General features: G+C 45.6%; 1 protein-coding gene across 20 annotated transcripts in view; it reads right to left on the reverse strand.

Annotated features, from left to right (window-relative positions):
- Positions 1–7,832: 7,832 nt before the first annotated feature.
- The window catches only part of foxp1b (forkhead box P1b), a 128,953-nt gene continuing 113,844 nt past the window's right edge, over positions 7,833–22,941 (reverse strand). For 16 of the 20 annotated variants that reach the window (XM_055508698.1, XM_055508689.1, XM_055508694.1 and 13 more), the window contains 9 exons: positions 22,830–22,917; positions 21,636–21,719; positions 17,543–17,747; positions 17,381–17,457; positions 16,717–16,818; positions 15,412–15,581; positions 14,955–15,024; positions 14,598–14,764; positions 7,833–12,286 (listed from right to left, as the gene is read on the reverse strand). In XM_055508698.1, the coding sequence (XP_055364673.1) occupies positions 12,142–12,286; positions 14,598–14,764; positions 14,955–15,024; positions 15,412–15,581; positions 16,717–16,818; positions 17,381–17,457; positions 17,543–17,747; positions 21,636–21,719; positions 22,830–22,917 (1,108 nt within the window). In that variant the 3' untranslated portion in view covers positions 7,833–12,141. Of the gene's footprint in view, positions 12,287–14,597; positions 14,765–14,954; positions 15,025–15,411; positions 15,582–15,899; positions 16,022–16,716; positions 16,819–17,380; positions 17,458–17,542; positions 17,748–21,635; positions 21,720–22,829; positions 22,918–22,941 lie in introns of all 20 variants that reach the window. The other 4 variants (XM_029151729.2, XM_029151716.3, XM_055508704.1 and 1 more) reach the window with 2 other exon arrangements.

Below are 22,941 nucleotides of genomic sequence, written 5' to 3' on the forward strand. Positions count from 1 at the left end.
TGAATACACTCTATCGCCTGCGCTTAGTCTGCTGTGTTATACATTTACTCATTCTGGATCGGGTGTAAGAATTGCCTCTTTCCCCCCTCGCCGCCGACAGAGGGGGAGCGGTTTTATTTACACGCCACCCGGCGTGGCTCCTTTTGTAAATTGACTCCTCCGTTTTGTCCACGGGCCAGGCACAAGGAGGTTAGCTGCTCGTTTCTGATAAGCTGGCAGAACCTATCAACCCCGGCAAGGAGATAGTGCTCTGTATTTCTGTCATGCTTTATCATCAGCTGGGCTGAAACTAAACCGGCGCTAAGCGAGAGTGGAGGGACCATTTCCCTGCATTACAGGCGTCAACTTTAATTTCAAAGACCAATGGTGTATCCAGGCAGGCGCAGGCTCGGCTTGCCACAGATTGGCAGCGGGCTCCTGATAAGGGCCCCGTGGCGCTGTTGGCAGTCACCACGGGGGCCTATTGATCCGCGCGCCGCTGCTCCGTTTCTTTAAACACGACGTCAGAGCTTCCCATTCAGCAGACACGACGCGGCCCGTTGCCAAGTCGCGGGAGCTGCGGTGAACAGGAAAGGCACCGCGGGAAGACGGGGAAGTTGTCAGGAGCCATTAGGGAGGAGGTGACGGGTCAAGGTTTCAGCGTCTTTACTTGCAAACAACCTAGAGGCAGGTTACAGTCAAAGTTGTGCTCGGGCCATCGTTAAAATCACATCAACATCCGGTTGTGACTCATTCGTATCCAAACGCCTCCTCCCGCTTTTTCACCAAACCAAATTTATGAAAAGCATAATCACAACATGAGGGCCCTCTTATTTTATTAGCAGTGGGTGTTATTATTAGAATACCATTTCAGATGATATGTCACATGGGAACAAATATCATTTACAAAGCACTAATGACTTGCAAACACTCCTCTAGCCTCCGGTGCAGAGTGACGCCTCCACGCAGTGTGTGCTCTGCTCCGCTCTCTACGGGGACGTAGTGGGACGCGGCGCTCCCACCGCCGAACGGGCTCGGAACAGAACACAGGCGGGAACGCATTAATTCTTAAAAAATCAGCCCATTTAAAGCTGTCATTACGGCCGGCGTCTGATGCTTCTTAGGTGCGTGTTTGTTGCAAAAATTCAAATGAGACACTAAAATATGTACATATTCTCTGCAGAGATGGATTAGGTTTTAGATATTAATAATTAAGCAGGCATTATTATTATTACACTTTGCATCTTCTGGGTGGATCAGACTCACCTCACTGGTGGACTGCTAATAATGAGTCATCAATAAAACATTCTCATAATGTCAGGAAGACGCGGTGTAATTTTTACACAGGCCGACTTGGTCATTAGTTCAGCGCGGCGTGAACGCCTCGCCATGCAAAACACGCGGAAGGTTACAGAGGTGTCCTGATGTGGCCTGACAGTCCACGCATCAAGCCGCGTCCTTCATTAATGTTAATCACCTTCAAATTGTCAGGAACCAAATCAGAGCACCTATATGCAAATGTTCAAAGCATTTTACTTTTTAATGGAAAGCGTGTTTTTGTTTCCAGCGCTGTCATTTGCATAGTAATTGTATGTGTTGCATGGTGTGTTTTTATAACCCGGCCTGGATGAGCGCGGGACGGGTCTGGACTGCAGCGGCGCAGGATAAATAAAGGCCGCGCCGCGCGTAGCAGTCGGATGAAGGTAATCGTATTAAGTTGCAGTTGAAACTCGCTGGGAAAGTTTCCTTTGCCTCAAATCAGAAAGCGTTGGGGCTATTGGACTCGAAACCTCAAAAAAACCCTTCACCGAGCTGTAATGAGAAACTAAGAAAAGCCCAGACCAGAGGGAGCGAGCTGTCTTTATTGCCACCCAGCCATAATAACTTAATGCAAATTGTAACTAGTTAAGCACAGCAAAATAATATGATACCATTGTCTGCGGCAGATTGGTTTTATAATGTTAGCATGTGCAAATAATCACATTTCCCCCTGATACAATTACATTATTTGTTCTGCTTGTATCATACACCAATAAAAGCAAACATCATATTAGGATTCATGGCACTTTTCGCATTGCGTTATCAATATGTGGGAATAATTGTCGTCTGAGAGATTAAATTACATTATTGTGTATCTTTTTCATGCCTAATAAATAATGATGGATGGCTCTTATTTTCATCACCACCTGCAACCATTTTGTCTCCTTCCTCCTGCAAGTTAAAAATGAGGGAATAAATAAAGAAATAAAAGGGGGCGAGCGAAGAACCCGCAGCGATACAAACCCCGGAGCGCGTTGTCGCCGGAGTTCGTCTGACGGAGGCAGAGAAAGTGCAGATGTAAGTCAGATAGACATCCTGAGAGTCAACAGCCGGCTGTTTATTTATCAAATCACCTGCTGACAAGCAAACCCTCCGAGATAATGAATAACTGATTGATGTGCAAAAAGGTCTGACAGGCTTTTACTGTCTGCCGTGATTTCATATTGTGTACAAATATCATCCTTTCAGTCATACGTCAACAGAGACACAGCAGCTGCTTCAGCACAGCGTCAGCGTTCACGTCTCATTTTTGAACTGAAGGTATGAAGAGTGAAGACTCATGAATTAACCCTAATGTAGGATAATGCTGTAATCTTATAGGTGAGAGGCGACAGGCACGCTTAGACAGTGAGCACTGTGTAAAGGCCGAATGAACATATTATAGTTCAATGACTAAAACAAGCTGCTGCCCTGAAGTCAGTTCATGCAATTAGATGCAATTAAAACTACTTGTATAAAACATGAAGAAAGCAAACCTTCACTTTACAAAAAAGATGATGAAATGTACAAAATCATCATCATCACTTGTTGAAAACCTAAATATTTTTGGTTTACTTCTTTACTACGTTTGTTGATTAATAAGCGTTTGTTAATGTGGGCGCTGTACTCATTTAGTGATCATGTGAACATCATTTCCAACGCTACAGTTTAAGTGACAGTTTTAAAATCCCAATTACAGGCATGCATCTTACAAAAATAATAATAATAATAATTAGAAAACTCGGAAACGTGGAACAATCCTCTTACAAATTCAAGTTCAACGAACGGCATTTTAATTCAAGTATGAAGAAATAAAATTTTGGTTTAGCTCAAAAACCCAAATGGTTTCAGCTTTCTCAGCCTGAGCAGAGTGAAGGTTGAGGCTTTTAGGCGTGAGCTTGGTCTGAGGTAGATCTGTATGTCCAGCACGAGCGGGCGCCTGTGTGGCTTCTGACTCATTTACTATTCACTTTCACGTCTCACTTTTGCATAACTCTAAACTTAATCACTTCATTTGCACTTTGTGTGATAAGAGAATTGATTAGTCGCACTCCTCGGGAGGCTTCACGTTGGACTTTTTTTTCAGCCCATCTCAGCTGTCGATACCTGAAAGGCCCGTTGCCGTGATGCGTTCGCTGGCGCATTGTTGTGCTGTGATAAAACAAGGTGAGGCCATGACAGTCCTCCCCCACCAGTTAATTGGCATCAGACAGAAAAAAAGGCCGCTCTAACTTCATAACTTCTTAAGTCATGGCTTGTGCACAGCCAGACGTACGGCCTGGTAGAAATTTACATTTTAATGAAATATTTGAATAAGCACTTGAAATTCACTCTACCAGGTCTCCCAGTCCTAAAACCAACATTTCATGTTTGTGTTTTGAATGGCAGCGTCAGAGAAATTAGCATGCCAGTCATGCAGATTAAGAGGGCATCAGTGTAAAGTCACAGGCTTCCTCAATCAGGGTTCACTGCAGGTAAACACCATGACATGTTTAAATGATAGGGGGGTTCTAAGAAAGCAGGAAACGGGCATTAAATTCATGAGGAAGGAGAAAAAGCTCATATAGGAATCAGAGCAGGAGGGAAGTGAAGGCTATCACCAGCTCACCATTATACACTTCATTTGAACTATCTGTCAGACAAGCACCGAGCTACTATTTGAGTTTCCACATGACCGATGCTTCAATATAAATAAATAAACCAAGTGCTGCGTGGTGAATGTAGTTGTCAGGAGAAGAAGCCGGCTCGTTATTTGGAGTTACTTTATATGGAATGGTTTGTTGGGAGTTGGTGGAGGCCGACGAAGCAGAAGCCAACAGCTCGGCTCAGTCCAGGAACGGACCGGTACCATGTCCAAAGCAAAGCTTAAAGGTTGGTTTCAGTCGACTCCTGTCTTCAACACAGTTCTACAGTAACAAAGCCACAGTATGTGAATATATTTAACATTCTTAGTGTTTTGTGAGCGGAGCGGAACCCCAGCATTGGCCGACGCCTCGTCTGTGTTCCCTTTCCTGTTTGAACGACGCCCATCCTCTTAATTCACTACGACTCAAAGTGCGAAAGTCAGGCGTAATTATTCATGTTGTTCTGCATCTCTTCAATTATTCAGACCCAACATGTCTTCCAGTGATGCTGGACGACGGGACGTGACTCACAGCGTGAGGCTGCAGCTCAGCGGAGACCCGTCGCACACTTCATCACTGGACTCACTTTGTTTACATTACAGCAGAATCGACCCGAGGCTCCCACTTCACACCTGCTCCGCGTCGGCATCCCCGAATCCTTCATCAGCGCCGGGATGAACAGGAATGTTATTGTGGTCAAACATTTGTTTAAATCTGTTCGCTTCAGACAGAAATTGCTGTAATTTTCGGCTTCTCTGGAAATTTAACAAAAAAATCCCCCAAACGACTCATTCTGACGTCTCTGCCTCATCAGCTCCATTTCGCCCCAAGCGCTGGTTCCACTGACAGAGGTTGTCAGACGCCTGGTCCCAACACAAAGTGAAGCACCTGTTTGTGCTCAGTGTTTTCTGTGATCTCGTCAAAGTCACAAATATAAATAAAGCGATAGTCCTGAGCTGATAATACACATCGTGATCCTTTTTCTCAGCGGGTGCAGTTCTTAAGCACACACTGGATTCCCCAAACCTGCCGCTGCCGTTAGCAACTGCATCGAGTAGCTTTAAATGGCTCGGATATTAGAGTGTATAAAACAGCTGGACAATTCTGTGAACAGGGCTTTTAATAGGGAGCGGCCCACTGTGTTTTATGGGTCGATGAAGAGCTGGAAACAGATACAGATTTTATAGTTTCACTGGCTTTTGGACGTTCATGAACTTTGTGACGATAAAACGTGTTGGTTTTACTCTACATGTATGTTAAAAAAGCAAATGATCAAAAGTTCAACGTCGTCACCAAACAGGGAAGCAACAAGATGAAACCAGACCCACTCAGTGTTTGGATCTCAACTCACAACATGTCACCTCCCTGGTGTCATCAGAGTGTGAACTACAAGTTTCAATTCAACCATTTGTTTTTGGAGGTGGATTTACAGTATAATTCTGACTGTGAAGCTCTGGAGGCTTTTCTTTACTGTCATGACAGCGTCACTCAGTAAACCAGTGAAATAAAACAAAGGCTGTTTTTATGTTCTGATCCTAAACCCAGTGTCTTCAATGTACAACAACCAGAAACTAATTGTCTCTTTAGATCATTTTGGAAAGAAATGGATTAAACACACTTTGTGTTAACTTGAGGAGACGTCTAACAATAAATAAAATAACATCACAAAGGGAGATGTTCACTGGGTGAGATGGTTTGAAACTAGGAGTATTTGAACAAGTTTCCCAATAAAAAACTTTTACGCTCAGCCTAAAAGTTTAACCAAACACGCAGTTTGTTACAGAACAGAGATTCAAAAATCCAAAATCTGCAATCCATCAGACACTGTATCTGTACCAGACGCTCATTTCTGTGCTCAGCACCTGCATTAGTCGTCCTCGGTGAGTGAACCCATGAGTGGATCCAACAGCTCCCCAGCCCTTAACCCTGTGTTACCAAGAGAAGGAAACATCTGAGCATCCCAGCTATTTACTCAATGAGTGTAATTACCATTGGAGGCTCACATGAGGCCCGCTACCTGATGTGATAAGTACCTTTACGCTTTCATCTTCCTTTAGTTCCCTTTTAATTGCTTGGACTCTCTTTGAAACCTGGCTGTGCCTTCTAATAAAGCACAAAGCGGGCCCAGCGGTGAATTAGCGCTTGTTGTGTTGGCGCTGGAAGCCAAACAGGCCCGGTGATGTTGCTGTGTGAGCGCTGTGCGAGCGTGCACGCCTGCGTGTGCACGTGGGGGCGGGGAGCAGCGAGGCATGCCTTTTGAACAGCAGGTGGTAATTGAAACAAAACAAGGGCTGATTAGGGAAGCGTCTGGCAACTCATGATCCAAACAGCGAGCTGCCGAGGAGCCCGAACACAAGAGCCCTGGAATAAAGTGGTCATCATCTAATTAACAGAACACATTTTAATTACAGAGTAAACCAAGCAGTGCAGTGTGTCAATTTAACTGATGTGGTAAGTGCCAGTTTACAATATCAGAAACAGACAAATAATTGGAATCTAATTACAAGCAGGTCTATTGCACACCAGCGCCTGCAGCCCATCTTAATAAACAAATTTCTACATCAAACCCTGAATAACAAACACTGCAGGACTGCTAATTGCCTTGCTGCAATGTTGGGCCTTTGCCAGCTTTGACTATTTGACTGCAGCCCTTGTGTGAATCAATGAGGCTGTGTCGCTGGTTAATTAGAATAAAGTGAACAGCGGCCATCCGCGTTTGTTTTTGCAGTCTAACAGAGCTAAATAATACGACTGGTGTCTGCGGGGCGGAGCAACAACACGGCTTCAAAACTATGCAGGATCCAGGAGATAACATCTGCAGCAAAGGAGGATGTGAGCACAGAAGCAGTACAGTGTCTCTCAATAGATGGAGAGAAGAAGCTGCATCGACGCCCCGGAATGTTTTCTTGCAGCGCTTTTCAGTGTAAGTGAAGTAAAACATCTACTGTTTAAATACTGGCAGGAAAACAGATGGAACTATTGCCAATACTTCTTATGCTTAATGCATTGTAACATACATATTTATTATTATTTACAAATCTGGTTTAGAGATCTGTAAGATATATAAATATATATAGGAATCATTTTTATTATTACATTTTTTTTGCACATCTGTTTTTGAAACATTCTTTCAAAGCATAATTCTGACAATTATTAGAAGTCTTGTCCAGTGAAATGTGTGTGGAGGGTCAGTTTTATCTGGCCATGTCAGTGTATCACTAAATCTGCAGATGTTCCCATAATATTTTATCCATCTTTATGGACAGTGGTAATATTAATAATGTCTCTAAGTTAGTGATTAATTCACATGAAGGCTTTTATTTTGAAACACAAACATCTTCCATTACTGTGTCGCCCTGAAAACAAATCCATCCAGTGAAATACTGCTTATCGAAAGATTGCTTGTGATTTTATATTGTTTCCATTAAATCTTCGCGTTTGAAGGCCTTAATTAATAATCCACTTGACATTTATGCTTTCCAGCAATAAGCTAAGGAAGAAACGATTTATGTCACCTAAAGCTTTTTAACAAATCAGTGCAACTATTTGTAATTGCTTGTTTCACAAGATTAAAAGTGCTTAGAGTTGATCTCTGTCTCCTGTTTAGTGGCCAGCGTGACCTGCGCCTCCATCGTAAAAAACCCAAGTCCTGGTCATCAGCATTAGCAACGCTCACCAAATCCATATTGCTATTATTCCTGGAATTTTAATGCTGTTACAATTTATAGCTGATCAAATGCAGCGACCTAAATTGCTGTTGGGAAAAGACAGTTTAACTGTCTCATTTTAATTAGGATATAATTTAATGCTGGGGTTGAGATGACAGTCAGTCACAAACACAGGTCTGTGTTAAAATGGGTCCATGGGCTAAAGACCAGACTTAAAACGGCGGCTCAGTAAGAGGCAGATATGACGAGAGACTGCGAGGAGTGATCTGAACAACCAGCATTTTATTGCATGTTTAGAATGCTCACGTCAGTCATCGCCACTGACTACAACAGAGTGGTCTGCACCAAGACAGACGAGGAATGATGAGGAGGTTACAGACTGATGGAAGTGATGAGCAACAATATTTCTCTCTTTAAAAAAAAAAACTGGGAAAAAAACTACAGAGTACATCTTCAAAGAAAAAAAAAAAGAAAAACTAAAAGCTTCTGCAGGATGAGAAAGCTGTGACAGCTCCTGGGCTGCCCTCCCCCCCTCCACATTGGAAGAAACCAGAGTGTGATGCGAGACAGGGAGAGCGAGGGTGACGGAATGACAGCGGGATGGATGGTTGGTGATGGATGAAACAACGGCGTGTGATGTCGGGGAGATCTGACGCCGCGCGGCCGCAGCTCGCGAGGCGTCGCGGTCTCCGACCTATGACCTGTCTCCGCTGTGCTTGGTTTGACTCATTTACAAGAACCCTCCAGATAAAAATATAAATATCCTGATGCCAAAGAAACGAGTGTCGTCTGCGCGACGCCGATGAAAAAGGACACGGCTTTGATGCATGAGTGGAAATTAACATCTCCAACAAAACCTTAAAAAAAGACAGCATTAACAATATTCTTTACATCTTGGCACTGCATATTTTTCTTCTTTTTCCTATTCATTTCATATAAAATATCATTAGATCGATACACCCTTATATTATTACTGACCACTTAAACCATACCCCTCTCATCTCGGCGACCCTGGGATTAGTCATGCAAGACGTGGCCACCCTGTAGGTGGAGATATACCTGTGTGCCCTTTTCTGGGAGCAGTAATCTTTCCATACAGCCACAGAAGGCAGTGGTTGGACCATTAAAAGGAAGTATCAAAAAACAGCTTAACACAAAGAGGGGAGAAATCTGTACAAAATGCATCGGTCAGTGATAACAGAGCAAAGTCTGTTTTCTATAATACAGTTTAAAATCCAAAATGGGGGATAATCCTCCCCTGCGCCCACCCCCACCCAGCCTGCCCCTGTCCAGCTCAACCCGATGGCTGCGAGGATGATGAGATTTTTTTTTTCCCATTTTTTTAAGCAAGGATTACTAAGTAAAATACATTTGTAGCACAGTTTGCTATTCCGATACATACAGCAGTTTTTTTTCTTTTCTCATAGCTATTTCATAGATAATACAAAGCAGTGGTGATAAAGCAAACATTATAACACAAATGTATTTTTTGATCTTTTTGAAAAAGGAGGGGGGGGGGGGGTAGAGGACAGAAAAAAGACAAAGGCTATACTGACATGTATGTACAACCTAGTATTGAAACACCCTTAACACGACCCATCAGTACAGGACAGACTTCGACAGGATGAACGGTGCCACACACAACTGGGTGATATTTCTATGAACCAGAAGGCCGAAGGTTTGAATTTGTTTGGCTTTAAAAAAAAATGAAACCTTTAAGATAAACAAGCTCTAATTTCTTTTTTTTCACTTCGCATCTCTTCTCTATAGCATCAGACTACACATGCAACACACACGACTAAGTGCAACCGAGTGAAATGTTTGTTTCTTTTCCTCGTTTAATTGAATCATTCCCTATAGGTTTGAACTGAGGTAACGCTTTTCTCATGCTGTTATCTTTAGTAATGTCAAGCTACACATGCTGAGAATGTTCTAATCTACCAACTCTTTGCCTCCTTTCTGAATACCAAACAAACCGTCCGAATGCTGTGGGGGGGGGGGGGGGGGGGGGGGGGGGATGGATGAGCTCGGGCCTGTTCTCACGATCCTAGCCTGGCTGGACCTGACCCGTCCCACAGCTGCCTGGATATTAAACGTCTTATGGAAACCACAGTGTTGCCCTTTTTTTCCTTTTTAGTTAATGAGCAGTGAGCTTAAAATCATAACAACAACAACAATAACTGCCATAAAGTACCTTGTACCCAGCTTAATAGTTGACAGGAGTGTTTTTTAATATAAAAAGTAATAAGATGACAGAAACTCAACACAATCATAAAGTCTTGCCGATCTTAAAAAAAAGACACTAAAACCCTCCAAACGTTGCATACAATCATTGCAGAGGAGACACGTGTTTAAAGAATAGAAGAAGAACAGCGTTGAATCATTGTGGTCCAGTTGAAGTAGAGAATCTGTTTCACATTGTTCCCTCCCAGAATATTTTTACTCATCGATTTTATCTACTTACCCTTTATTACATAGAGAAATCTGCTGCTGACCAAAAAGCTCCCTTTTCCGCTCGCCGGCCCAAAAAAACTAAAAGAAAAATGTTTCCTAATTTGGTCATCGTGTAGTCAGACTCGACTCGTCCCCATTTAGATTTGGTCACTGCAAAACTTGAACTGCAGCAAGTCTCGACGCCCCCTTTGGTTTTTAGAAAAGAAAAGAATGAGAACCACCAGCCGGAGGAGCACTGGCCTGGCTGTAGACGGCCACGGGCCGGTGGCGGCCGCCGGCTCATTTTTGCCAGGCAGGAAGGGAGGGAGGAGAGATATTTGGCCTCATCTGCTATTGCATGGATCACACACAACTTTGACTTTGTGGTTTATCTTTGGTAGACACAGAACGAGATATTAAAACACATCAACAACGTAAAAAAAAGCCAAATAACACATGATAGTAATAAAATTATTATTAATAAATAGAAAATGAAAAGTGGTTGATTGCAGTTCTGAAATTTGTGGTTTTAAAAAATTTCAACCTCCACCAAAACTCTAATTTGTGCTGCTTTTGGTTCCCTACATTTAATCTTTAATCTACAGCTATCCACACCCACTGAATGGCCTGAACTGGATGTTTAGGACCCTTTCTCTTTTAAATGGCTGTCAAATGCTGGAATGTGCGACGTTTGGGTCTTATTGCAAGTGTTGGGACTTTGTTCCCTTTCAACGGAGAGAAAACGAGCATTTCATCGCTGACGCTTCAGACCAGTCGTGTGCGAGGTACAAATACAACAAGCGGGGGTGCGCCTTTATCTCGGAGCGCCGAGTGAAACCGCGGCGCAGAAAAGCAGACACGTTTGATTAACAACGACAGAGCCGTTCAGGAATAACAATTAGTTGGTCTAAATTATTATCTCACCCGTGCACACCTGACATTTTCATTCTGCCTTAAAATACCCGGAGCTTGTAAGTGATCAGAAATTCTGTTGCAGCTCAGCGTGCTCTGCCATCGGGGGCTGTTTTAAAGTATAATTTCATAAGGATAAATCATAACCTGCATGATTTCTCTGTCATTCATTCGCATCTTAAATTAAACTTCATTGATGCGTGGAGAGAGCCTTCATTATGAGTAGTGCATTGCCAATAGACTTCATGAGCGAGAGGACGAGGAGGAGGGGGAGTGGAGGGGGAGTAAAGGGGGAGGGGTGGGGTGGTCTACGCATCAGAGTGGTGACTTTTTTTTGGGAGAGTGGAATAAATGACAGAAAAATACTACTTTGTATGTGACATTCTGGTTGTTGTGTGTGTGTGTGTGTATGTGTGTTTTAAAAGAGGAAGAAAATCAAACATTCATCAACAAGTGCTGAACACGGAATCTCCACAGCATGAGCATGAGGTCTGATCAGGAAATCAAACATAAAAAGCAACATCAATAACAGCACAGAATGATGGCAAAGACACAATATGTTGATATTTCAGAACCTCTGACCCCCAAGAAAAAAAAATACACCCAAATAAAAACAACATCCCTCCCACAATAATGGAATCAGACCAATGGGAAGTGTTGAAGGCAGTGACAATGAACTCAAGCCTGCATTCGCTCTCGCGCCGTGTAAATTAAACGTCATTCATTCACTCCCTGTCTCTCTCTTTTCAAAACGTGGTCAGATGTGTGAGTTCGAGAGAGGCAGAAAGGGAGGGAGGGAGGGGGAGGGAGAGATAATAAGCGGGGGGTGGGGGGGTGGGGGGGGGCACCCGGTCCCCCCTCCTGCAGTCCATGTGGCTGCACAGCGCCGGGATCTGGAGTCTGACCACCACCGCGTCGCCGCGCCGTACCAGAGCAGTCCATCCGACACATGAGCAGAGGGAGAGTTCACTTTGTAAGCTGGAGTCAAAGGTAGAAAGCAATCAGAAAAGAGGGGCCTCGCGTGGGGCCCATTCTGTGGTCTCGTGTACGTGTTCTCGCTATGCAATGGCACTGAAGAGTTTACTTGGAGACATTTGAGAGCTGTCATCAGTGGCTGAGACTGCAGTTCAGTGTTCGCCATGGGCGGAGCGTCCGTCTCCCGCGCGCCCCGCCCCTCAGCCTCCGAGGCCGGGGGGCGGGTGGGGGGGTGTTGGCCGGCGCTGGCCTTACAGCATGTCGTCAGGGCCCTGCTCGTCCTCGTAATCTCTGTGGTCGTCGAAATCCGGACTGTGGTTGGCCGTCGTCACCAGGGACAGGGGCCCTTCGTGGTCGTCGGGGTCCAGCGGCTCCTCTTTAACGCTGATGTGATGCCTGGGGGGGGGGCGACAGGACAGGAGAGACTTTAACTTTCTTAGCGTGCAGGTGGGCGCGGGTCTGTCTGCGAGGAGGAGCGGGAGAACAAAAACAAACGGCTGGCTCCGGCGAGCTCCGGCCGCGGGCGGGGGCCTCGCTGGCGCTCGTGATAATTTCAGCTTTCTTTTGAGGTATTCCAAACCCGGCGAAGCTGCGGGCTTTTTATTTTCGTGGCAACCGACAACAGGGTATTCACTTAGAATTGATAAATGAGGAAGATTAACAAGGTGAGACGAGCAGAGGAGAGAATGGACTGTGCGGAGCGGGCGGGCGGGCGGGCGAGCGAGGGAGCGAGAGAGCGGCTGCCGTTGTCAGCCTCCTGGTGGCGGAGGATCAGCGGCGCTCTGTGTGTTCCCCTTCCTGCTCGTTAACATGCACAACCTGCGAGACGGGTCTCCAGAGGACGACCCCGAGCCGGCTTCTATCATTAATCAACTTCAAGCAAACACAGCGACCAGGCACCGACATACATGCTTTAAACTCCAGAATTAATGCATATTTCCAAGCGAGTGTCAATAAAAGGAAGAAAAGCGCTGGCAGGGGAAGGCGCTCGGCGCAAAACTGCGATAAGAAACAGAGCCCTTATGAGAATAATAACGCTGTCACTTGTAAACAAGGCAAAAACATGAGTCCCACCCCCCCCTCACGCTCACCCCCACCCCCACCAGCTCACAGTCTGGGCAAAAGAGCCACTAAAGAGATGAGATCTGCCAAATTTCTCATTATAGAAGCAGAGCAGGGCTGAGGCGGGGGGAACGGAGGCCTGGCTGTGGCCGAGAGCGGAGACAAAACACAAACATCACGAGCAGCTGCGGGGGAGCCGCGCTCCGACCCGCGGCGCCGGGCCCGGCCACCGGGCTCATTTAGCGCGACGACCAGGGAACGGCCGCCGCGCTCTCCGTCACCAAAGCCCGCGCTTGATTTATTCGCATCAGGACGTCGCGTGTGATTTGCAGCGAGTGTGATGCGGACGCGCGTATGCTAATGAGCTGACATATTTCGGTGTAAATTACAAGAAAAAAAAAAGGGGGGGGGGAGTAAAGTCAGCTTTTCCATCAATTTTTACATCAAAGTAACTCCACAAGTGCCGTTGCCTCAGGTCTGACTCCGTGGCTGCAGGGCAGACATGAAATTGTTATTATTATGCTATTGAACTGCATGCTGATTCCACACTTTGCTGATAATTAGCCGTGTCTGGATACCTGGCCCTCCTCGCGTCCTGTGGTAAACACTAGAAGCAGAAGCAGCCCGCGCTCTCTGCACGCGTCCGTCCACGGGTCGCTCTCTGGGAACGTCCAGTCTATTTCAGCACGTTTCATCTAAAGGCATTAAACCACTGGTATGTTTTGGTAATAAGAGAATAAAGTTCCTTAAAAGCTGGAGAAAACAGACCTAAGTCCTTTTCTCCCGTGCTCACAGACGTACAGTAATTACGGTGAAGGAGCTGCCTGAAGACAGCAGCGGAGGGCAGGGAGCTGCCTCCGGGCCAGCACACCCATCCTGTCTCTGCCTTTCCTGTTCCACGGCCACGCTCACAGCTATGTTCACAGTGATTAGGGATGGCACTTTCCTCTATTTGGCCAGGAGCTCATTACTGCACCTTTTTTTTGTTTTCAGGCAGAATTTCCCCCCAGCTCAGACGTTTCAGGAGGCCATCCCCGAGTCTATGCGCGGTCTGCCCCCACATCTGGAAACCATGCGGCATGTGCTATATTATTTTAGGCTTCAAACAGACTCTCCTATACAACAAGTGAACGGCGAGCGGCGGTTTCCCGGCAGACCGCGACTTTCCTACACCAGGATCCTGGATGATGTCCTCCAGACTAATTACGCTTTTGTGTTGTTTTTCCTTCGGCGGCTCGGAGGCGTTTGGGAACTTGTTACGGCTCCCATTTCAACACGACGGAGCCAACAGCTCTGAGCCTTTGTGTTGGGGCATTCTGTAAATATTTTAATAAACGGTGATGCTGGTCATGACTGGGCTGAGTCAGACAGCAGGACGTGTAGAGTGGAGTTCATAAACCTGCTGGCTCCGGCCTTTTCTTCCTAAGCGCTCCGCTGATGGAAGCTTTGAAAAAGGTGGAGTTTCCTTTTCCAGCGGGGAGCGAAGCCAAGTTCTGGCCGTGACCCCACACATCATTTAATATCAAGCCTTCCCGTTTTATTTATTGCCCTCTCTAGCCTCCTGTTTGTTGCGACTTAGAATTGTAGTCTCTCAGAGGAGCTGAACCTCCTCGCTAACACAGAGCGCTGTGGAGGTGCCACTCACATAGCTGGCAGCGGCGAGCGTCCCGGGCTGCTGTCACTGCCGTTGCTGTTTCCATGGTCCATCGCTCCATTCATCTCCTCGCGGATGGCGTTGGCCAGGGAGTTGAGGGTGGGACTTCCAATGGAAGCAGTAGTGTATAGAGGTATGTTGTTTTCTGCCATTGAAGCCTGAAAAGCGAAGCCCGAAGCATTAAATGTGAAACGGAAGGCAGTTGTCAGCACTTTCTCACTTGCCCATCACTCATTTGGTGGCAAAACATCCCCTTCCAAACAAAGACAGGGTGACTGTGCGATGTGAGATGGAGAGAGACTTGTTTTTTATGCTCTGAATGAGGATGAGGTCACCGTGTATATTTACCTGGAAGGCAGCAGAGAGGGTGGGACCGTAGCCCAAGTTGGTCTGAATGTTCTTCACTAAGGCCGGACTTCTGCAAACAGAAAAATTTAATTACAACCACAGACTCGTGTCTCACCAAGGCTACATTCCTCAGCTACAGTATCCTATTTCATAAAAAGAAATCAATGCACTTTGTATAAGAACTAAATACATTTACTGGTGTAGTAATGTGGATATTAAGGTTATAGTTCTGAGATGTTCAATCACTTGACAATACCACACAACTATCTCCTTCAACACTTTGCATTTCAAGGGAGGAAAAGATGTAGCTGATGGAGGCAGAGCTTGTGAAAGCATGATGGATGAGCAGCTAAACACAGAAAGCATGATGGCAACAGTGAGAGGGAGGCATGCAGGTGGGGTGGGGGGTGGGTGTGGGGGGCATCTCAAGTTTGCAGGGCATGGGAAAAGTCCTTACTGTACGAGCAGCTCGTCAAAGTTCTCGTCAGCGGCGTATTTCCGAGGGCGGCCTCGCTGTACGTGGCGGCCGCGTTTAAACTCCTCATCATCAACGGTCCAAAAGGACCCACACTCATCCTCTACTCTCACAAAGCACTTATGCAGGGAAAGGTTGGTGCGAACGGCACCCTGGGAAAAGGCGAACCAGCGGGATGGACGGGGGGAGGGTGCAAGGTGGTGGTGGGGGGAGGGGGGGGCAGCCAGACACAGATGCAGTGATGGACGGGACGGACACCACAACAGACACACACAGGGAGGAGGGGAGAGCATCAAAATGAACATAAGCCATTGTGGGTTATGAGGCATTTCCAAAAGCATGACAGGGACGCCAAAGCAAGCAGGGCCCTCGGCCGCTAGCGGCACACACACAATGGGATGGAGCGGCGGCGTTCCCCACAGCCACCCATGACACACACGCCAGGCGGGGCTCCGGGAGGCCAAACCTACCCACTGATCTTCTGAGGCCGTCGCTTTTGGAACTCTATTTCGTCGACTGTCCACACAGCCCCTTTTACGTTTTCTACTCGCACAAAACACTTGTGAAGACTAAGATTATGCCGGACTGCATTCTGCAGTTGGTGTAAACACAGGGAGAGAAGACAGAGGATGCTATCAGTACAGTCAATGTCATTGCAGAGGAAAGAAACAAACTTACATAAAAACATCCCTTTGTTATTCCAGCAGCTATGGTGTGTGTGTGTGTGTGTGTGTGTGTGTGTGTGTGTGTGTGTGTGTGTGTGTGTGTGTGTGTGTGTGTGTGTGTGTGTGTGTGTGTGAGACAGATCCCTTCAGGCTAAAGGGGCTTTTTCAGTGCTTAATCAATGTCTTTCTAACTTTCCCCGATTCAGTTCATTTGAGTCTTGCTTTTGTTGTGTGTGCGCGCATGTGTGTGTGTTGTGGTCGCTCTCGTAGGAAGCACAGTGTTCCTCTCTGAAGCGAGTGTGAGGGGCTCAGCCAGGAGTCACTGGCCACATTCGCCTAATGCCACCCACCCTCAGACATTACAGGGAGATTTTTCTTCTCCCTCGCTTTTATTTTTACAGGAATGCACATCTTCCTCTGCTCCGTTTTCCTTTGTGGTTCATGTGTTTGTTTAATGGGTGGTTCATTTGGACAGAACAAGTGGCGTGTTGTGTTTGGTTAAAGGTTCGTTTATAAAGGTATCATGCCTGGCTACGGCTTAATTCTCCCTAAGATCAACACGGGGCCTTTTTCACCTCGGTGTTGGTTTGAAGAGGCCTGGAGGAGAAACGGCAACAATTACCTTCCACGTCGCCGCGTTGCGCCTAAAATATGCAAACATTCGTGTGAACCAGTTGTAGATTTCGTTTAGTGTTAGCTGCTTTTCTGGAGATTCGAGGATTGCCTGGATGAGGAAGAGTGACAGAAACAAACATTTACAATTTTGCTCCCTTGACAAAATGATCAATAATTCATTAGAGGCATGCAGCTTCGTGAGCGGCCTTGAAAAAAAAAGACGCAGATAACAGCAAAGAAAGCTGTCTGTGTAAAGCCTGTTTAGAGAAGCCTTCTGTACTTTTCTAATCGAAAAGTCACTTTTAAATATTTTTCTTTTGTGGCAGCACAAATGAAGGGCAAGCAAAACATTTTCAGGCAGATTACAGGGCAGCAATTATGGCTTGCTCAGATTAATTCCTGAGATCCCAGATTATTGCGGCTGAGCAATAATTGAGTGGCCATCTTAAAACAGGTCCATCCTTACTGTTGTGTGAAATGAATTTTGTAATAATCACAGCCACTGAAATGTTTAATCAAATGCAATTGACATGTGTGGCTTTTTTTTAATCCTGGAGCTTGAAGATGGTTCATTTGCTTTTGTGTCTAGAAATAAACGCAGTTGATCTTTCACAAAGCTGGGAGTCCGTCGTCGCATTTCAAAGTCACACCATTAAACCAGAAGCTCTCACCTGTCTTATTAGCGAGGCGTACGTGAAGGGCGGTCGAACGTCTGCGTTCATGTAAAACTCTTTGTTCTGGCTGAGGTCTGCAAACAGGAAACAAACAGCAGATGACGCAGACGCAGCCGCACGCAGGCTCGCGTGGACGGAGGGCGGGTGAGGGCGCCGTACCTGGAGAAATGGGCATGTTGTACTTTTCCGAGTAGCGCCGCCGCATGGGCCCCACGTTGTGCAGATTGTTGGCCGTGATGACAGAGTGGGTCTGGGACAGAGGCGTGAGCGGCGCCGTGGGGGTGGTGGGGGTCTGGGGCAGGCTCAGCGGAGGCGACGCCTCCGAGGCCGACTTGGACAGGGTGACGTTGGAGACGAGGTTGAGCTGAGGGGAAAAACAGCCGCGCGGTTAGCGCTTTAATTAGCCACTCTCTTAGACGCCTCATTGACTATGCATATCTGCTCTCTAATTGCAGGCGGGCCCTGAGATGATCCATGAATGTTCCCTAAATGTTTGAAAACAAGCCCAGTGCCCCTCTCCTCCACCTCCTCCATTCTCCGTGCGATGCTCTCTCCTCCCTCATCCTCCCTCCCTCCCTCCCTCCCTCGCCGTCGTATCAGGCCTTCTCCCAGCTTTCTGTGTCGCCGCCTTTGTTTAATCTTTTGTCCCTCCTGTCCTCCTTGGACAACACACCCCCACCTCATCCTTCCACCGCTCGTCTGTAACGTAGGAAGCGGCGAGGGAAGACGGGCGACTCGATCAGCTCTGAAAAATGACAGCGCGCCTCTCACCTACCGCTGAGCCGCCCTGCTAATAAGGCAGCCAGAGGTAGAAGCCAATCTGGGCTAATTACAAGCTGAAATTGTACTGCGAGGACTCTAATTAGGAGCTGCTTATGGAGGCGATCTGATGATTAACTGTATCTGACTGACCTCCATCACCAGGGCCACAATGGCTTCAATAAAGATCACCTCGCGGTATTTTCACGGGCAGCCTTATGTAGTGAATATTTGATTTTAGCGCCGGGGCCCACGCGAGCGGAAGAGCTGGATGACGACGGACGAGGAGGGAGTAAAGTAATAATGGCTACAAGGTAAACTAATTACGGCAAGTGCTCTAAAAGGTATAGGATGACTTCCAGCAGCTGTGGGGCTCAAAGCGAAGTGCCAAGCCTCCGTACTGAAGCAGCAGTCAAGTGGAAAAGTCGAGCTTGACCCCACGCTCCAGCTATTAATTGGGAGGAAAACTAATGACACATATACATATTCCCACAAAATTGTTCTAATTGCTAATTTGCTGAAGGAGGCTAGTTTCCAAATTAAACATGACTTCAGATTATATTTAAAAAAAAAAAAAGAATAGGGAGAAGACGACAGAGTAAAGAGAAGGGGAGGAAGAACACTTAGGATTAAACAGACCTAATTTTTGATTATAATGGCAGCGGTAATTTTTTTTCAGCTAATATGAACAAAAACGTACTTTGTTAAAAACAGTTAGAACAGCTGATAATTAAAGATGCAGATAATTTTTATCCTAGTTGTAAAATAATTGATTTCGCTTTATTGAAACACGTTTCCTATCAATGCACCTTTTCTGACTGGGTCTTTTTAAACACGTGTCCTCACTGTGTATTCACGCTCTGGAGGCTGATCCCGGCCTCTCAGGCACAGTCTGCCCAAACAATCGGGATTAGCGCCGGGATGCACGAGCACGGGCTGCGTCCTCAGCAGCAGCAGCAGCACAAGACGTGTTATTCTAAATCATGAACAAAATAAATCACACTTGGGCTCGCGTGTTTCTGACACAATGCTATCAATAGAAGGAGGCTGCAGTGTTGACTTCTCTTCCTGTGGATTAGCGGGCTTTCTTTCATGTTCCATCCATATTCTCTGGCCATAAAAACACAGAGGCTCTAACAATAGGCCAGACAGGCTGGTAATAGCCTCGCCTTTGTTTGCTTCACCATTTGGGCTCACTCCACTGTGTAGACAAAATGAGACTTCAGACTGAAATTAATTAAATGGTAATTGGTGATCTAATTATACTGGCTTTGACTCTACAAGCTGCTAAAGAAAATAAACAAAAAGTCCCTCCTTAATTATGTATGGCGTAAAAGGTCAGATTTCTGACAAGAATGCTTAGTGACACCGGGTGCAGGCACACACACACACACACACACACACACACACACACACACACACACACACACACACACACACACACACACACACACACACACACACACACACACACACACACACACACACACACACACAGCACGCATTGCTAATGTGGCACATTTTGTTTTGATCTGCACCCGCCCCCATCCGCGCGGCGAACAAAATGAAGCCCATTCATTTGATGTTGTGCATGCACAGTATCAGTTTGTTTGTCTTTAATTATGGCTAAATGTAAACCAGCAGATTCATCCGAGCCGCTTTGCTATGACAGCTGGCTACTTAGACATGCCTTTATTATAGGCGCGCACGCAGCACAGAGCGGCGGGAACATGAAACCAACATCAGGAAAGGGAGCTATCAATTACTGCAGCAACACAGCGGCTTCTTCAGAGCGCCTCCGAATGCTCATCCTCCGTCCACTCACAAGAGCTTCTCCCGTGGCCTCTTCATGTGCTGCAGCCTCCCCAAAGCCTCAGTGGGGCCACGGGCCCCGACCTGCGTAAGCCCAGCACTCAGCCACGCAGCGCCAGACGTATTTATTATAGCAGCTTGCAGCACAGTAGAATGGGAGTCTATTTATTTGAATAAAAAGCTCTTGCTTGCCCCCTTGAGAGCGTTAACGCTGAGCTCTGACACAGCCATTCTCAGGAGCCCCGGGCAGACAGGAGAAGTAGGGAACTCAAGATGCTATCTGCCGCCTTCACCACTTTTCATATACAAATGTCCTCGTGTCAGAGCCCTCGTTTCGCACTCTAATCTACACAATCAGCGCTCGTGACACGGGCGAGGCTTTAACAGACAGCCTATTGTCGCTCAGCATCTCCGGGCGCTTTATGTTGACTGGCTGCGCTCCGTGGGGCACGCACGCCAATGGCCGCCACCTCTCTGACTGTAAATAAATGATCCGAACGGCAGCGTGCGTGGAACCCGCCACTCCTGCGTGTGCGCCGAGCATCTGTGTGCAGATCCATGCCTCGCAGCAAAATGATCCTTACACATTTGCCTCTCTGAATGAACTGTCATGGAGACTGAAATATGGGGGCGCCTTCTTAAATATGATGAAACAGCGCAGACACTAAATTGCCATATGTTGAGGCCTTGCCAATACAGGATAGGGATTAAACATGAGACTTTATGGCGTGACATATATTAAGAGTGATTAGCCTCATGTCTGAGATGTGTCAACAACATGAACTGACATTGTGTTACATTCGCTTAAAATCTTTGTTGTTGACCTGCAGCACATTTCAGTGTCACACACATTCACTGCACACTTTAGATTTTAATGTTGTTGTAATTTAACTTTGTTCAGAAATTCCTAGTTTTAAGACAATTAAAATTCCATGTGGCTTTCAGTGAATTATGTCAAAATGTATTATTTAAATAATATTATAATAATATAAAAAAATTAAACCTTTTGGTTCAAATACCATTTCAAATAATTTTGCTCCATGCTCCATGTCTTTTAAAATGTAAATGACGATTTAAACGTCTCCAAATAATTGTTATTAGACATAACCAATGTTTAACTCCAAAATCAGCAGGTTCTACCACCTATTCAAGCTAATGCAGTATGTATTAATTTATAGATGGATGCGAATTACTTCAGATGTGTCAAACAAAATTATTTTTCTTATTTGAAAAAAGAATAATTTAATAATATAATAAAATGTAGCACTTTTAGTTTATTGTAGCCATGTTTGTTGTGTTTTTGGCATTAAAATAAAAGTTATTTTATTGACAGTATTTTGTGTTAACTAGCATTAAAACAATCTAAAAATAAATATCTAATAAAGTAGATTTTATTACTTGACTTTGCAGTGTTTTCTCATTCTTTCTCTCAGGCAGCAGTTCTCTGAAGCTGACAGGGGCTGTTGCAGAGCGTGCATCCAGTTCATCACACACACTAAATTGAATCTCAGATGTCAGCAGATGTGCTCCAAACATTATTTACTGCCTCCCTCAAGAGAACAGCTGTTTTTATTTAGCAGATAAATAAGGAGATGGAGGAAGGGATTAATGAATACATGTGTGCCAATTAAGACAAACAAAAGAATGGGGGCGGGATCGGAGGGAGACGTGTGCTGCTCACCGGCTGTGGGGTGGCTTTGGGCTCCGTGGACTTGACATGAAGGTGCGTCATCATCGCTTGCAGACGCTCTTTGTCTTTCGCTAGCTGTGATGAAGAAAGAGAGCGTATTACATTTTTTATGACCAAAAGGGGAAAAAAAACCCTCTGTACTCCTCATTATTCCGTGCGTCCGTCTCTTTGCAGCGAGGGGATCTCCCACAATGAGTGTGTTGAGCAAATTGATCTAGTTGTCTAATTATTTGTTTTCAAAATGCTTTCGGAAGCTCGCAACAACTGAACTGTCTTCAACTCCAGGTTAGAATATACTGCAGCTTATTAACAGGTCGGAGTCCTTTCTACCTGTCTAAAAGTCAGCACTGTCTTCGCTGCCAGCTTAAATCATGGTGATAAGCTGCATGCAGAGGAAGTCTGTGTCTGATAAACCTTCGCTCCGTGCCTGTGAATAACACACCACCAGAGCGGAAATAACAGGACGTAAGCATGGTGTAATGTTTGAGTAACTAAGCCTTCATTGTTTAAGGTTAACATTCTGTAAACCACAGTCATTACCATTCATTTCTTTGGGGGGATTATATGGTTAAAATGTAAACCACAAGTCAATATTGCATGAAATCTGGAACGCAGCGAGTCTGATCCTTAATGTTTGCAACCGTAGAACACAGTAGGTAATAAAGAAGCTTTTTTCTTTTTCCCTGGAATAATAACAAATACGTGCAACCTGACATGAGCAGAGTGCTCGTGGTCTTCTGAAAGTGTGTTCATATAAAAAAAACACATATTCATCTGTAACGATGAAAATAAATATATAAGGCTCAGGGGTTTAAAACATCTAATTACTACATCAACAGTTTTCTTGGGTTTCTTTAACTTGCTTTTCAAATGTCTCATTGTTGGTGCCAAACAGTTAAAAGTCATAAATAACTTTAAAACCCAGTAAAATTCTAAATTTAATTATCTTCTCCACTTAGCCCCGGGCCCTTCATATATCTTTTTCCTGGCTGTCATGCATGCATAACACATTTTTAATGACTGGTTACTTGCAAATGTACAAAATTATTTTATTCCACCAGACCCCCCCCTTGAGTGACCCTATGGTTGATTTCAGGCAGACGGGGAGGGGTCGGACCGACACAGAGGAAGTGACAGGAGAATCTGATGTATAAATATTTGGGCCCAAACAAAAGCAGACAATACCTGCAGCTCCAGCTGCTGCACGACCTGCATTTGCACCCGACACTGGGCCGTGCTCCTGTCGTCCAGGGCGTGCTCATTGTTAAGATGCCTGGAAAACAGAAAACAGAGACAC

Source organism: Betta splendens, chromosome 5 (assembly GCF_900634795.4).
Source record: "Betta splendens chromosome 5, fBetSpl5.4, whole genome shotgun sequence".
NCBI lineage: Eukaryota > Metazoa > Chordata > Actinopteri > Anabantiformes > Osphronemidae > Betta > Betta splendens.